The 14073-nt window shown below is 68.0% G+C and overlaps 2 protein-coding genes across 3 annotated transcripts in view; one reads left to right on the top strand and one right to left on the bottom strand.

The window, feature by feature from the left end:
- The window catches only part of SMG6 (SMG6 nonsense mediated mRNA decay factor), a 105295-nt gene extending 96829 nt beyond the window's left edge, over positions 1-8466 (top strand). For both annotated transcript variants that reach the window (XM_032201021.1, XM_032201020.1), the window contains exons 16-19: positions 676-829; positions 3926-4137; positions 4424-4505; positions 6283-8466. In XM_032201021.1, coding sequence (XP_032056912.1) covers positions 676-829; positions 3926-4137; positions 4424-4505; positions 6283-6413 — 579 coding nt within the window. In that variant the 3' untranslated portion in view covers positions 6414-8466. The remainder of the gene's footprint in view (positions 1-675; positions 830-3925; positions 4138-4423; positions 4506-6282) is intronic.
- A 2077-nt stretch (positions 8467-10543) lies between these two features.
- HIC1 (HIC ZBTB transcriptional repressor 1) lies at positions 10544-13509 on the bottom strand. Its single transcript, XM_032200940.1, has 2 exons — positions 13446-13509; positions 10544-12489 (listed from the first exon to the last, which is right to left on the bottom strand). Exons 1-2 carry the CDS (start codon positions 13495-13497, stop codon positions 10544-10546), a joined length of 1998 nt encoding a protein of 665 aa, XP_032056831.1. The 5' UTR covers positions 13498-13509.
- Between the last annotated feature and the right edge of the window lie 564 nt (positions 13510-14073).

Genomic DNA, 14073 nt, shown 5'->3' with positions numbered 1-14073 from the left:
AGGTCCGGGTCCAGCCCCGGGGGGTTGCTGCTAAGACCCACCCGACCCTCCCCATGTCTGTGAGCACCTCTGGTCTCCGGAGGGCACGTGGGGCTCCGTCAAGGACAGCTCTGTGGGTTTTCAGGGCTGGAGCCCACCTGGTTTCCCAGCTGGATGTTGCCAGGAAAGGCACCGCACGTGCGGGACCTGGTGGGACACAGCGAGATGCTCCCCGCAGCCCTTTCCTGCTCGGGGTCCTGGTGTTAGGATGCTGCTGGCACGACTTGTGCGTCCCAAATTAGTTTGTTGTCGCTGGCGATCGTGTCACCTTGAGCTGTTTCCACCTGGAGGACAAACCCCCCCTTCCCCCAGCCTCCTTTCCCATCGAGGCAGGGCTCCTGGCATCGCTGCAGATCATCCTGGCCGCTGCCAGTCCTACAAATGGCACAATTTCTGCTCCAGCCAGCCTGCCCTGGTGCCTGCACAGGGCTGTTGTCCTACGAGGGTGCTTTTGGGGTGGCTTTCAGCATCCCACTTGTGTGCAGGAGTGCTGGAGGTGTGTGGGTGGCACGCGGTGGCACACAGCACCCTTGCTGCGGGAGGCACGCGCGCCAGCCAGGCGTGTCTTCTGCTCTCAGTGGCCATGGCTTGCGGGGCTGACGTCCTTCTTACTCATCATCTGTCCCTCTCCTCCAGGCCGTGCTGAAAGACCAGAGTCAAATGAGGCAGATGGAGCTGGAGATCAGACCCGTCTTCCTGGTGCCGGACACCAACGGCTTCATCGACCACCTGGGCAGCTTGGTGACGCTGCTGGACTGCAGGAAATTCATCCTGGTGGTGCCCCTGATCGGTGAGCGTGGCCAGCACGAGGCGGGTGGGCTTCCTCATCCCCCGGGACGGGCTCTCCCCCCGTGCCAGCTCCCTCAGTGCTGCCCCACGTGCCCGCAGAGCCTGTGTGGTCCGCAGCCGGGCGGCTCGTGCCGCGCTCAGCCGAGCGGTCGCGGTCCTGCACCGGGTCTGGGCACGAGCCCTTTGCTTTTGCCTGCTTTTCTATTTGCTTGCTGGAGCTGTGTCTCGTCCCGGCAGCAGCCGGCGCTCCTTCTCCCCGTGCCTCGCCGCTCCCCTGCCTGCCAGCTCGCTGCCCGCAGCCCTCCCCAGGCTCCGCTCCCCGTGGTGCACTGAGGGGGTGCCAGGGGCCGGGAGAGGCATGTGGGTGTTAAACGGGATTTGGAAGGAGTTTTGGAAGGAGCGAGGAGGAGGAATTGTTAAACAATCAAAGCAGATAGCTTATCCCAGCTGAGCTGGGGCTTAGGCAGCCCGAGCAAATGGCCGGCCTGTGTCCCAGCGTCTCAGAGCTGCTCAAGCCCAGCCCTTCTTTTTATCCTTATAAAGCTCGCAGTAAAACAGCAAGCTGGTTCCCGTTATTGGTAAACACTCACCCTGGCAGATAACGGCTGTGCTGCTGGGTGGTCTCCCAGGGTGGCGGGAGGATTTGGGGAGATGCCTTTGCTCTGATTGTTTGATCGCTCGCTGGGCTCGAGGTAGCGCTCCTCCGGCCAGGGCCTCGCCGCGGCCGCCCGCGCCCCGGTGCCAACCTGGCCTTTAGGGGACACCGGGGACAGAAGGAGAGCTTGGGGACAGAAGGAAAGGATGGGGGCAGAAGGAGAGCTTGGGGCAGGAGTGGGGCTGAGCCTCTCAGAGCCCGCGTGCAGCCCCCAGCCCAGCCCCAGCCCCAGGGGGCCGGGTGCCAGCGCTGCCCCGTGGGCACCTCCAGCAGGCCCTGCTGCTCCCCTGCCCTCCCAGCATTTATGGGGCCTCCTCCCCGACTCCTAGCCCTGCCGGCCCTACAGCCAGCACCAAACGGCCACCCTATCCACAGGGTCTGGCTCAGGAAGGACCCCTGGGGCTGGGGACAGGACCCCTGGGCAGTGGGCACGGGGCTGTCAAGGGGCTCCGTGGCTTGGCACGGCGGTGCCAGGGCGTTTTTTAGGGAAAAAAAGGGAAGGAAGGCAGCCACCCCAGCACAGCCCCCGGGGCTGCGGAGCGTGCTAACACCTGGGATTGCTGGCACCTTCCCCGGAGCCCTGGCCCTGCCTCCCCGGTGCTCCCACGTGCTTCACGTGAGGCTCGTTCAGCCAAACCCCGGGCGGCGAGCAGGGGCTGCGGGAGGGCTGAAAGCCCCCGTTGCCCTCCCTGCCCCAGTTGCTGCCTCCCTGGACCTCCAAAACGAGGACTGGGCCAGCTCAGCCTGGCTTGGGTAAGCCGGGGACCCGCGGCCACTGGGGGCAGAGGCCGTGGTGCCACGTCCCAAAGCTGGCCTCCAGACCCCAACCGTGCCCTTGCCCTCGGCACCGTCTCTTCCTGGGGATGCAGCAAGGGGTTAAGCGTGCAGCTCTGCGTTGGGTTTGTTTCTCTTGCTCTTTAACCTGCTCCGTGCTCCTTGAGGCTGACCCCGCCATGGAGAAGCCAGGCCTGGTGCAGAAGCACAAACAAGCCTCCCCTTTGAAGCCTGTTTAGCTTGGAAGCAGGAAGGCAGATTTCGGGAGGGAATACCAGCTTTTCCTGTTTGATGTTCCGTTCGTGCGCAGCTCCCCCCACCCCGAACCCAGCCGTGCATTGTGTGCAAATGGCAGCACCAGGTCGCTGCGAGCAGTAGCAAGAGGAGCCGGCCGAGAGCGAGGAGCCGAGCAGCTCCATGCAGCTTTAATTTGAATACCCAGACAGTGAGTGCCAGTCTCACCATGGAACACAGCGATCACGCAGGCTCCCCGGGCAGTGATTCACAGCACTGGGGAGAGGCCTCAGACCCCGAGCTCTCTCCCCGAACCCCCAAGGAATGCATAGTTCCCACTTGAACTCAGGACTTGGCTCCAAGCTCGGAAACAATCTTCAGAAATGAAGCCATGGCTCAAACACACACACACACACACACACACACACACACAGAGTGCGCGCAGAGGCTCCCTCGCACACACGTGCACACCAGCTCTCTCGCGCCCCGGCCTCGCGCACACGCAGCCCCGTGCACGAACGCGTGCGAGGATGCTCGTGCACGCAGCTGGGCACGCCGTGGTGCGCACGGCCTCGTGCCCAACCTCATCCTGCTCGCCCAGCGATGGGGCAGCACCTCCAGCAACCCCAGAGCTGGAGGGTGCCGTCCTCCCGGGGCTCCGCCGGTGTCCCCCCGGGGCTCTGTGCCGGGTTTGGGGGGCTGGGGAAGGGTTTTGGGTTCGGTGTTCCTGCTGCTTGGCAGCGGGACAGGAGGCTCCAGCTCTCGGCAGGCTCCGGTTGAGCCGAACGGGGTTGGGAAGCTGCCTGATCCCAGGCTCGTCTTCGGCAGCATGTGTGGGGACAGATGTGCGAGCCCTCTATCAGACCCAGATGGGGGAGGCGTTGAAGGGAGCGGGCTCCCCTGCGGGCGGCCCCGGGACGGCAGCTTCAGGTGTGAAAATAGGGCCAGGAGTCGTCAGGGAAGCGGGGACTGAGTGGGAGCCGCCTGCTCCCACGCGTGACCCCGCTCCCACGTGCTGCAGGGGGGGGGGGGCGGCAGTTTTTGAGCCTGAAAAGGGAAGCCAGGAGGAGGCAGGGAGCCAGGCGGCGTGCCGCAGTGGCACCGTGCTCAGGGTCCCCTCTGGGGGCACGGGGAATTTTGTGACACCCCCGGACGGGCGGGGAGGTGCCGTCAGTCGCCGCGGCGGTGGGGGGCACGGAGGTCTCAGCGCTCCCGGGGCCGAGCCAGGTGATGTGTGGAGGTGGAAGGCAGCGAAGCTTTTCCAGAGCCGCGGCCAAGCCCAGGCGCACGGGGACGCTGCGGCAGCTGAACCCAGATTTCCTGAGCCAGCTCCCAGTGCCCCGGCCCCGAGGCCTTGGCAAGTGGCGTGCTTCAGCAGCGGGTCACGAGAGCACCTTGTCCCTTAGTAACTGTACCTCCTCTTCCTGTTTGAAGTGATAAACGAGCTGGATGGCCTGGCCAAGGGCCCGGAGATGGAGCACCGGGCCGCAGGCTATGCCCGCCAAGTGCAGGAGAGAGCCAGGAAGTCCATCGAGTTCCTGGAGGAGAGGTTTGAGAGCCGGGACAACTGCCTGAGGGCTCTGACCAGCCGGGGCAACGAGCTCGAGTCCATCTCCTTCCGCAGCGAGGACACCACCGGGCAGCAGGTGAGGGGCATCGCGACCCCAAGGGGATGGGGACACCGAGGCCGTGCTGCCAGCGCACTCTGCAAGGCTCTGGAAGGATTTTATCCTCCTCGGGGGGGATCCAGGGGACTCCATCCCTGGGGTCAGCGTGCTCCGAGCAGCCAGAGGGCAGCCCGCTCCCTTTGCAGGTTGTGTTAGGGCTCGGAGCAGCCCTGCAACACCATCTCCAGGGCGGCGTGGAAAGGAGGGTGGTGGGGCTGCAGGGTTTTTTTTCCTGCTCCAGGGTAATGTTGCCCTTTTCTTCCAGGGAAACAACGATGACCTGATCCTGTCCTGCTGCCTCCACTACTGCAACGACAAGGCCAAGGACTTCATGCCCTCTAACAAAGGTAGAACACCCTCACAGCCCCTTTGTCCCTCTCTGCTGCAGCCCACAGACTTTGCTCGCTTCTCTTTGGTGACCCTTGGGGCTGATCCTTCCCACATTTTGCCTCTGTCAGCACCAAGGTGCCACCTCCTGCTGCTGCTCAGCCCCAAGCTGTGCCCCTCCTGCTGCGTTTCCAAATGCCCACCTCTGGGTGCACCTTTTGGGACTCCCCTAGCCTGTGAGAGTCCCCCTCGCAACACCCCCAGAGCCCATTTCATGGTGCCAGCAGTGCCATTAGCAGGAATTATCCCCCAGAGCGTGCACCAAGCCCATTAAACCTCTCGTCAGGTGCCTTTTACTCTCTCCTCCATCTCCCAGAGCGAGAAGAGCAGGCGCAGCTCCAGCGCAGGGCCACCTCCTGCCACCCTGTGCTGCACCATCGCTGTGCTCCCCGGGCTGTGAGGCTGCGAGGGGGACACCGAGGGGGACAGGAGGCTGAGGAGGCCGGCGAGGGCTCCTCCCTGCGAGCCCCGGTGCCTCCTGGCCCGAGCCGTTCTCCTCCTGGCGCCCACTTGGCATCGGCAGCGTGTGCTGGGACCAGACGGCCCCAGGGCTGCTGCCAGGGCGGTGGGGATGGGAATTAGATCAGCAGCTGCCCAAGAAATCAACCCGCATTTGTCAGTGCGAATTCTTAGCAGCTTAACTTGTCAGATTCACAGAGAAACCGTCACCAAATGTTTATGTGCAAATGATGCTGAATTTTGAAATCATGTGGATTATGGCGAATGGGGCCTGACAAGCTGACAGCCTCTGGTTTGTAACAAGGAGGCGCGTCACCAGCTCGCAGCAGAGGATGTTTATTGTTACACATTTCTTAAAGTGTCCGCACAAAACCTCCCCGATCCTGCTTTCAGCAGCCCTCGGCCCCAGCCCTGCCCTCCCGCACGGCCGCCCGAGCCCCCGGCTCCCCACGGCCGGGCCCGTGCACCCCTTCCTCCCACCGCCTCGGCCCCGACGCCGTGAGCGCAGCCCGAACCTTCCCTTCCCCTCGGCCTGCCGCTCCCGGCACAGCCAATCTGGGCCCATGTTGGGCTCCCATAAACTCTGTTTTTTCCATTCCAGTCCTGGCTCGGAGGCACTGTGTTTCCTGTGCTCATAGGAACAGTACTCTGGTCACAGGACCCAGCTGCTTACACATACCCCATATGCTTCCCCTGCTTCGCACACACGTAAGCGGAGCTCCCACATCCCCAGCCCGGCGCGTTGCGTGCGGGGCAGCTCATCCATCTGGGGGCAAGATCCTTCCAGTTATTTCTCAGGCTTCAGCTCTTTCTGCCTGTCTGAGCCTCCGCCAGAAACGCCTCGGTGTCGGTGGCTCCTCGGAAAAGCGCCTCAAAAAAAAAACAAAACAAAAAAAAAAAAACAAAAAAAAAAACAGGGTTCGGGTTTAGATCTCGTAATGAGATCGCCAGAGTAACAGCACCAGCTTCCTGCTGCAGCCAGGGTCGCAGCCCGTCTTCCTGGCCTGGGGCAGGCACACGGAGCGGGCTGGGGGCAGAGCTCAAAAATCAGCCCCGAGCCCCTGCAGGAGGGAGAAGAAGGCCTCGGAGGTGAAGGGCTGTCTGTGGGGAGCACCGCTGGGGTGCCGGGCGGCTGCGCTTTTTGGGGTGCTCGTGCCCCGTTTTGGCACAGGGTGGGGGCAGCTTGGCATGGGATGGGCACGAGGGCTGGGAAAGATCGGGTCCGGGCTTCATGGGGTCCGGGCTTCACCCCGCTCTGTCTTTTTCCCCCCTCTCCAGACGATCCCATCCGTTTGCTCCGCGAAGTGGTGCTGCTCACGGACGATCGCAACCTGCGAGTCAAAGCCCTGACCCGCAACGTGCCGGTGCGGGACATCCCCACCTTCCTCAAGTGGGCCCAGGAGGGCTGAGGGGGCCGATGGGGGCGGGGTCCGAAACCCCCTGAGTGAGTAACGCAGCGCTCTGCGCTGGGAGCCCGGCTCCGGAGGCAGCCCTCACCGTGCGCCACCGCCGCCTTCCAGCCCTCAACGAACAATAAAACGCCGCCTCTTCAACCCACCCCGGAATGGCCGTGCTGCGAAGGGTGTCCCCCCCCCAACTCCACGCCCCGGGGGGGGCAGGCAAGCTGGGAAGGTCACGGCCCTGGATGGTTCACGCGGAGGCTGGGACGCTGAGGGTGCTGCCCGCCGGCCTTTCGGGAGGCGCCGGAGCGGAGCCGGAGAGCCCTGCTGCCCTCCGAGGGAAGCTTGGGGTGCGCCCGTGCCGGATCGCCAGCCTTTTGCTTTGGTTTGCTTGGTTGCAGAGAGCTCTCGAGTCGTGTGGGTCGGTGTCGCCTCGGGTTTGGAGGGCAGCGACCTGGGGACACGACGGCGCAGACTTTTGGGGATGGCTCGGTGTCGCTCAGCCCCACCAGCGAGGCTCCCCGGGGTGCCCCGGGCCTGCCCGCGCCCTTCGGGGGTGCCACGAACTTCAAGGGCAGCTCCCCCCTCTGCCGGGTGCCCCGCTCTCGCCATCGTCCCTGCCCCAGCCTCCTTGTCCTGCACGTCCCCGGCAGCACCACGTCCCCAGTCCTACCACCCCACGGAGGGGGACGCTGCCTGCAGAGGTGCCCGTCCTCTCCCTGCTGCAGGGTTTTGCTTCTTGAGCTGCGTTTCAGCCGTCCCTGTAGGTTTGCTGCAGGTGTGCGCCCTGCCTGCTTTGCGGGGAGGGGGGCTTTGAACACCTCTGATCCCCCCCCCAAGCTGCTTTCTGTCCTGCTCCCCTCCCACCCCACCGTTACCTGTCCCTCCCCCGAGCCCCGTGTCCCCACACCGCTCCCTGCAGACACATTTTTCAGCCCAAGACTCAGCATGAGCCCAGCGAAACCCTCCGAGCCTCTGAGGACCCCAGGATGGGCTGCGCAATGGGATCCCATGGCAGGTCCCATCCCAAGAGCCTGGGCAGCGCCTGGCCCCAAGGCCAGCTGTGGGGTCCCCTTTCGGGTCACCCCGAGCCTCGCAGGGACACGGGCACCTTGTCACAGGGCTCTGCACCTGCAGGTCCATCCCGCACCGGGTGGATCGGGGTGCTGCCGAGCCCCTCGGAGCCACGTTGTCCCCACCACCGTGGCACTGCAGACCCAGAAGCCACGAGGGAACGTTTTCCCATGAACTGGCACCCCCTGAGGCTCTGTCAAACCCCGGTCCCATCAGCGGAGGGTGGGACTGACCCCCCAGGGCCACCACGGCCGTGGGAGGGAAGCGTCAAAGGTGGCAGAGGAAGCAGCAGGACCCAGCCCGACATTTTCCTTTCCTGCGTGGGTGGCTCGGACCTGGTGTGGAGCACGTTCGAGCAGGAAGCCCCGCTGTCACCCCGTACCGGCTGCCTGGCCCCGTGGCGAGGACCAAAAGGGGGTCAGAGCCTCGGCAGAGCGTGGTCCTGTGGGGCAGCACCGCGGGCGAGCAGGATTCGTGCTCCTGTACCTGCACCATACGAGTGCCCCGGCCTCAACGCCGCTCACGGCAGGGCCTGGCAAAGGCTGGGCTCAGCTCAGGCACAGATCCTGCGCAGGACTTTGGGGTCCCCGAGCAGCGCAGGTGCTGGTGCCTGCAGGAGGGCACACGGAGTGGTGGTGGGAGCAGCAAACACGAGCACCACGGCCCCGATTGATGAACATGAGCGACGGCTCTGCCGTGGGGCCAGCCCACACCTGCGCTCAGTGGACTTCACCTTCTCAAAGCTGTGTGTTTGAAAGGTTTTTTCCTAACAGTGTTTCACCCTGCGAGGCCAGTCCTAGGTACGAGCAGCTCGGAGGGACGCGCAGCCCCGCTGGACGCCCACCCCGTGCCCTGGGACGCTGCGCGGAGAGGTCAGGCTGCCACCCCGCTCCCCGTGGGGAGCCCGTTTCTCGGGGAGGCGGCCGCGTTTGGGTGATTTTGTCAAGTTGGTTTTAATCAGTTTTAGTATTAAACACTTGTCTGTGCAGCCTGGTGTTCTGTTCTCTCTCGGCGGGCGCGTTGCGGCAGAGATTTGGGGCGGGGGGGACACCAGGGAGGGGACGGCAGCGGGACCTGTCCCTGCTTGCGAGGATGTTGGTGGCTGTCCCGTCCTGTCCTGTCCTGTCCTGCCCTGTGGCTCACCCCATGAACCGAGGGGGCTCTGGGGGCACCAGGCAGAGCCCCTCACCTCCCTCCCGCAGCCCCGCACCCCCCGGCTGTGGGGCAGCTCCGCGGGCACGTCGCGGGTCCCCAGCCCAGCCCCACGCGGCAGAGAAGGACGCGAGGCTTTGCGTGTTAATGTCACTTTATTGCTCGTTCCGTTTTCGACTATAGAAAAAAGGGCGAGGAGCCCGTGTACAAATCGGACGTGATACAGACCCGGCCGGCCGCCCCACGGGGCGCTTCCAGCTGTGCTTTGGGTGCAGCTGCTGCCGGTGCTTGGCCCCCCCTGAACGGGGCACGGGCGCCCCACGGCAGCTCCAGCCGGGTGCTGGCGAGCCCCAGGGGGACCCGGGCAGCCCGGCAGGGACCCAACCAGGCTCCCCCTGCCCGTCCCCAGCTGGGAACGGGGACCTGGGGGTGGCCGAAGGGTGCGCCACGGGCAGGAGCAGCCAGCGCAGGCTAAGGCACAGTGGCTGCGAGGCTGGGGCCGGTCACTGCCCCGGGGCCTCGTGTGCAAAGGAGAGGAGGGGGCGCGGGGAGGGGAGAAGCTTCACATTAGCCCCAGGCAGAGGGGTCGTGGCCCGGGCCAGGGGTAAGGGGAGGGGGTCCGGACTCGGAGGGGGGCACCAAACAGAAGGCACAAGAGGGGTGCTGGGGCAGCGGGGGTGCCCCGCGGGGGCTCGGCCCCCTGTCAGTGCAGCCCAGCCCGGGGCAGCTCCGCGCCTCCCTCCCCGGGGCCACGCTCGGTTCTCCCCATGCAGCTCCCGGCCCCCCCCCGGCCCCTTCCCGTGGCCCCGCGCCTCCCCTGCCCACGTCCGCGTAGCTGACAAACCCGAGCGCTTTGTCTTTGTCATAAACTCCTGGCCCGGGCTCCCCCCCAAACCCGACCCGACCCAGCTGCGCTGGGGACGGGGATCTTTGGCAAAAAGAGGTGAGCGGCCACCGGGCTCGCCCCCCCGTCCCCCCCCAGGACGGCGGCTCCCCGGCTGCCCCCGAGGGTCCCGCAGCCCCACGGGGCCCCGGGCATCCCTGATGGCGAGGCGCCTGCTGGGGCAGGGCGCAGGGGCTCAGTCTGTGACAGGCCCTGCCCCACCTCCCAAAAACGCGGGGTGGCCGCCGAGCCGCGGGGTCAGGGCCGGGAGGTCAGTGCCGCTCCGGATCCAAGAGCATCGCCCGGCCACGGCCATGGCCACAGCCTCGGCCACGGCACGGACCCGGCCGCCTTCCCTCCCACCCCGCGAAACCCTTCGGGCCCCTCCGTCAGTCCGTCCATCCCCGAGCTCCCCGGGGGGAGGCCGGCGTGCACCTCCCCGCCTTGCTCGCCGCTCCCGGAGGCCGCCGGCAGCTCGGAGGCATCGCTGGATCAGCTACTCACGGGCCCGCGGCGGTCGAGGCGGCACAGTCCGGGTCCCGTCGCAGCAGAGCCGAGCTCCGGCGGGTCCCACCGCGGGGCCGGGGGGCTGCCGAGGGCGTCCCCGTCACCCCGGGGTGGGGGTAGAGACGGGGACGGCCCCGAGGTAAGGAGCGGGCTCATGTCCTCCAAAGCCTCGAGGCTCAGCCCGGCGTCACAGCTTGTGCTTCGCCTCCCGCCCCAGTCCCGGGAGCCGCCGCGGGGCCCGGCGGTGGCGGCGAGGGGGGCGGCCGAGCCACGAGGGCAGTCCCTGAATTATCGGCTGCTCCCAGGCGAGCTGGGGCGCCCGGCGCTCTTCGCAGGACACGCCATCCAGCCGGCCCGGGGCAGCTCTCATGGGACTTTCTGCTACGAGCGAGTTCTCCGGGGCCGGCGGCAGCGCCGGGGGCCGAGCACCCGCCACCTCCGCCCCCCAGCTCCATGCGGGGAGGCAGGGGCACGGGGAACCCCATGGGCCCCCCGGCCGGGCCGGTGCGGCCCCCGGCGGGCGCTAGGGGGGCGAGTAGCGCTCTATGGTCCGGGCGGCGTCGGCGTGGAGGTGCGGAGCCTGTGCCAGCACCTCGGCCGCCTTGTCCTGGCTCAGCCCCAGGTGCTCGGCCGTGAACTTGGCCAACGGGTAGAGGCTCTCCATGGCCTTGGGGTCGCTGAGGAAGTGCGAGGTGTGGGAGAGCAGCTCGGCCGCCTTCTCCTGCTTGAGCCCCAGCTGGTCGGCGGTGAGCCGGGCCATGGCGTAGACGCTGTCGGGGAAGTCCAGCTTGGCTTTGCCGTCGGGGCCGGCCGCGTGCATCTTCATGTGGCTGATGAGGTTGCGCTGCTGGGCGAACTTCCCGCCGCACACCTGGCACTCGTAGGGCTTCTCGCCCGAGTGGATGCGCATGTGCTCGGTCAGGCGGTACTGGCGCGTGAAGCGCATCCCGCAGGCGTCGCAGGCGAAGGGCTTGAGGCCGAGGTGGCTGCGCATGTGGCGGGTCATGGTGCCGCGCTGCGTGAACTTCTTGCCGCAGATGGTGCAGGGGTACGGCCGCGTCAGCCAGTGCGTCTTCTCGTGCTGCCGCAGCGTGGCCGGGTCCTTGTAGGACTTGTCGCAGGACGAGCAGCGGTAGGGCCGCAGGATGTCGCCCAGCCCCGGGCCACCCTTGTCCAGGAAGGGCACGGCCTGCTCCGCCGCCGCCTTGTGATACAGCTCCTCTTCGTTGTGGGCCTCCACGTGGGCGTTGAGCTGCTCGGAGCTGGGGAAGCCCTTGCCGCAGGGGATGCAGACGTACAGGTTGTCGCCCAGGCTCTCCGGCTCGTAGCCCAGGTGGTTGCAGTAGCGGTCCAGCGCGTCGCCGGGCGAGGGCCCCTCGCTGCTGCCCGTGTCCTCGCTCGTGCTGTTATCGGGCTCCAGGTCGTTGCTCTCCACGCTGGGGTACCGGGGCTGCGGCGCCGCGGGCGGCGACTCGGCCTTTTCCTCCCGCTCCAGCTCCTTCTCCGCCTCCCCCTCGTCCAGGTAGGGGCCCAGGGGCTCGTGCTTCATCCAGCGGTACATCAGCTCGCGCCCATCGCCGCGGGGCAGGGGGGGCTCGGCGCAGGGCGGCGTGCTGCGGAAGGGGTCGGCGGCGTGGGGGTGCCCCCCCGGCTCTCCGCCCGGCGGCGAGTCCTTGTAGGAGGCGGGGTGGCCGGCCAGGAGGCCGGCACTGACCGGGGGGCTGTCGTGCCGCGGGGGCAGCGAGGGCTCGCGGGGCTCGCCGGGCAGCAGGCGGTCGGTGGGCAGGAGCTGGGCGGAGGGGCCGGTGGGGCTCTTCTTGGAGAGGTCGAGGCCGCAGGGCGGCGAGCAGTGGCGCTCGGGCGGGCACAGCCCGTGGGGGTGCAGGGGGGTGCCCTGCGAGGCCGAGGCGTAGAGCTCCCCGCACTGCGTGTTGAGCGGCGCCGCTGGCTCCACGGGCGGCAGGTCCACGGGCCGCGGCGTCCCCGAGTAGCAGGCCTGGATGACCGGCGTGGCGGCGCGCAGCCCCCGGCCCAGCTTGTAGGGCGCGTAGCCCCCGCGCAGGTGGCAGTACTTGCCGCTGCGCTTCAGCTTCTTCTTGCAAAGCGCCACCAGGCCGGGGATCTGGAGGTAGCTGGCGGCGGCCAGCACGGCGCCCAGGCTCTGCTCGCCGCCCGGCTCGCACTCGGCCAGGCGGCCGGTGTAGATGAAGTCGAGGATGAGGCGGAAGATGCCGGGGCTCACCATCTCGTGGTCCAGGTTGAGCAGGTTGTCGTGCACCACCAGCGACTTGAGGTAGGCGCTGCTGGCCGCCAGGATGTTCTTGTGCGCGCGGAAGAGCGCGTTCTGCACCACGATGATCACGTCGCACAGGAAGCCCTTGGTGCGCTGCGTGTTCAGCTGCAGCAGCAGCTGCCGCGAGTGGCTCGGCACCTCCATGGCGTCCAGCATCGCGCTCCTCGCCCGCCGCCCTGCAACACACGGCCCCCGTCAGCTCTCCGCCGCCGGCCCCGCGCGCCCCCGCTCGGGCGCACGGCCCACGGTTTAGGGGTGTGGGGGGGAGCTCCTCCAGCACGTCGGGGGGCTCAGCCCACGCGTGGAGTGGGGGGGGGGGCTCAGACAGCACCTCGGGGGTCCGGGGGGGCTCGGCCCCAGCCCCAGCCCCAGCCCCAACCCCGGCCCCTCTCTCGCCGCCGCGTCCCGGCCGCTCTGCGCGCCGCCTCGCCCGTTGCCACCGCTTATATCGGGGCTCGCTTCTCGCCGGCCGGGGGGGCGGGGAAGGGGGTTAAAACCCCCGGAGGCATTTTTGGAGAAAGTGACATCACCCGCGGCAGCTTCCAGCACCGCGCCGCGCCCCGGCCCCGCCACCCCGGCAGCGCCCCGGCCCCCCGCTCCCACCTGCCGGCCCCACCGGAGGAGATGTACAGGGGGTACGGAGGGAAGTGGAGGGGGGGGGAGGAGGAAAAATACCCGACCCGGTGCCCCCCGAGCAGCGGGGAGAAGCGGAGCGGGGCCCGCCCGCCCCCCCGGGGCCGCCTCTCGCCGTTACCTGCGCCGCGCCGCTGCCCCGGCTCCCCGCGGCGCCTCCCCGGCTCTTATGCGCCCCGGTCCCGGGAGGCGGCCGGCCGTGCCCCCGGCGCCCCCCGCCCCCGTTTCCTTTCCCCCCCCCGCCCCCCGCGAGGTGAGCGGGGGGGACGGCCGGGGAGAGAGGAGAGGGGGGCGCGGGGCGGGGGGGGGGGGGCGAGGGGGATGCAGGGTGTGGGGGGAAGAGACCGGGACCTCCCCTCCCCTCCCCGCCTCCCCTCCGGTGCCGGTCCCCCCCTCCCCTCCCCTCTACCCCGCCGCGGTGGGTGCCGCCGAGCGGGGCCGATTTTTTTCCCTTTTTTCCCTTTTTTTTTTTTTTAATTTTTTTTTTTTTTTTTTTTACCTGGGCGTCCGGTGGCCTCCGCCAACCAGCCGAGGTCTCGGTGGACTCTCATGGCTCAGCCCCGGGGGGGGCGCCGCCGGGCGCTGCCCTCCGCCCGCCGCCGCCGCTCCATGCCCGGCGCTCCCGGCCGCCCGTGCGCCCCTCGGAGCGGGCGGCGGCGGCGGCGGCGGCTCCTCGGGGCTCCCGGCGCCGCCAGCTCGGAGGTGAAACCCGGGCTGCGAACTCCCCCTGACCCCGGCCTGAACTCCGCGCAGCGCCGCTGGCTGTTAAAGGGACGGCGGGAGGTTTCCTCCTCCCCTCCCCGGGCGGGGCACGCCAGAGCCGGGCCCCCCCCCTCCTCCTCCTCCTCCTCCTCCTCCTCCTTCTTCTCCTCCTCCTCCTCCTCCTTTCTCCGAGCCCTCTTTCCCCCCTCCGCCCCGGCGGGAGCGGGAGAAACGGCGGCGCCGCCTCCCTCCCGCTCCCACCGCCCCTTCGGGGCTCCCGCTCCTCGGGGGGCGCAAAGGGAAGGGATGGGGGGGACCCTCTTTACGCGGACCCACCGAGGTGAAACCCCCCGGGGGTGATCTCCCGACCCCCGTTCCCCCTTTCTGGGTCCTCTCCCGGGCTCCCCTTTTCCCTTCCCATCACC

The sequence above is a fragment of the Aythya fuligula genome, chromosome 20, assembly GCF_009819795.1.
Source record: "Aythya fuligula isolate bAytFul2 chromosome 20, bAytFul2.pri, whole genome shotgun sequence".
Classification (NCBI taxonomy): Eukaryota; Metazoa; Chordata; class Aves; order Anseriformes; family Anatidae; genus Aythya; species Aythya fuligula.
Note: the sequence above shows the minus strand (reverse complement) of the source record. Positions and strands in the feature narration are given on the sequence as shown.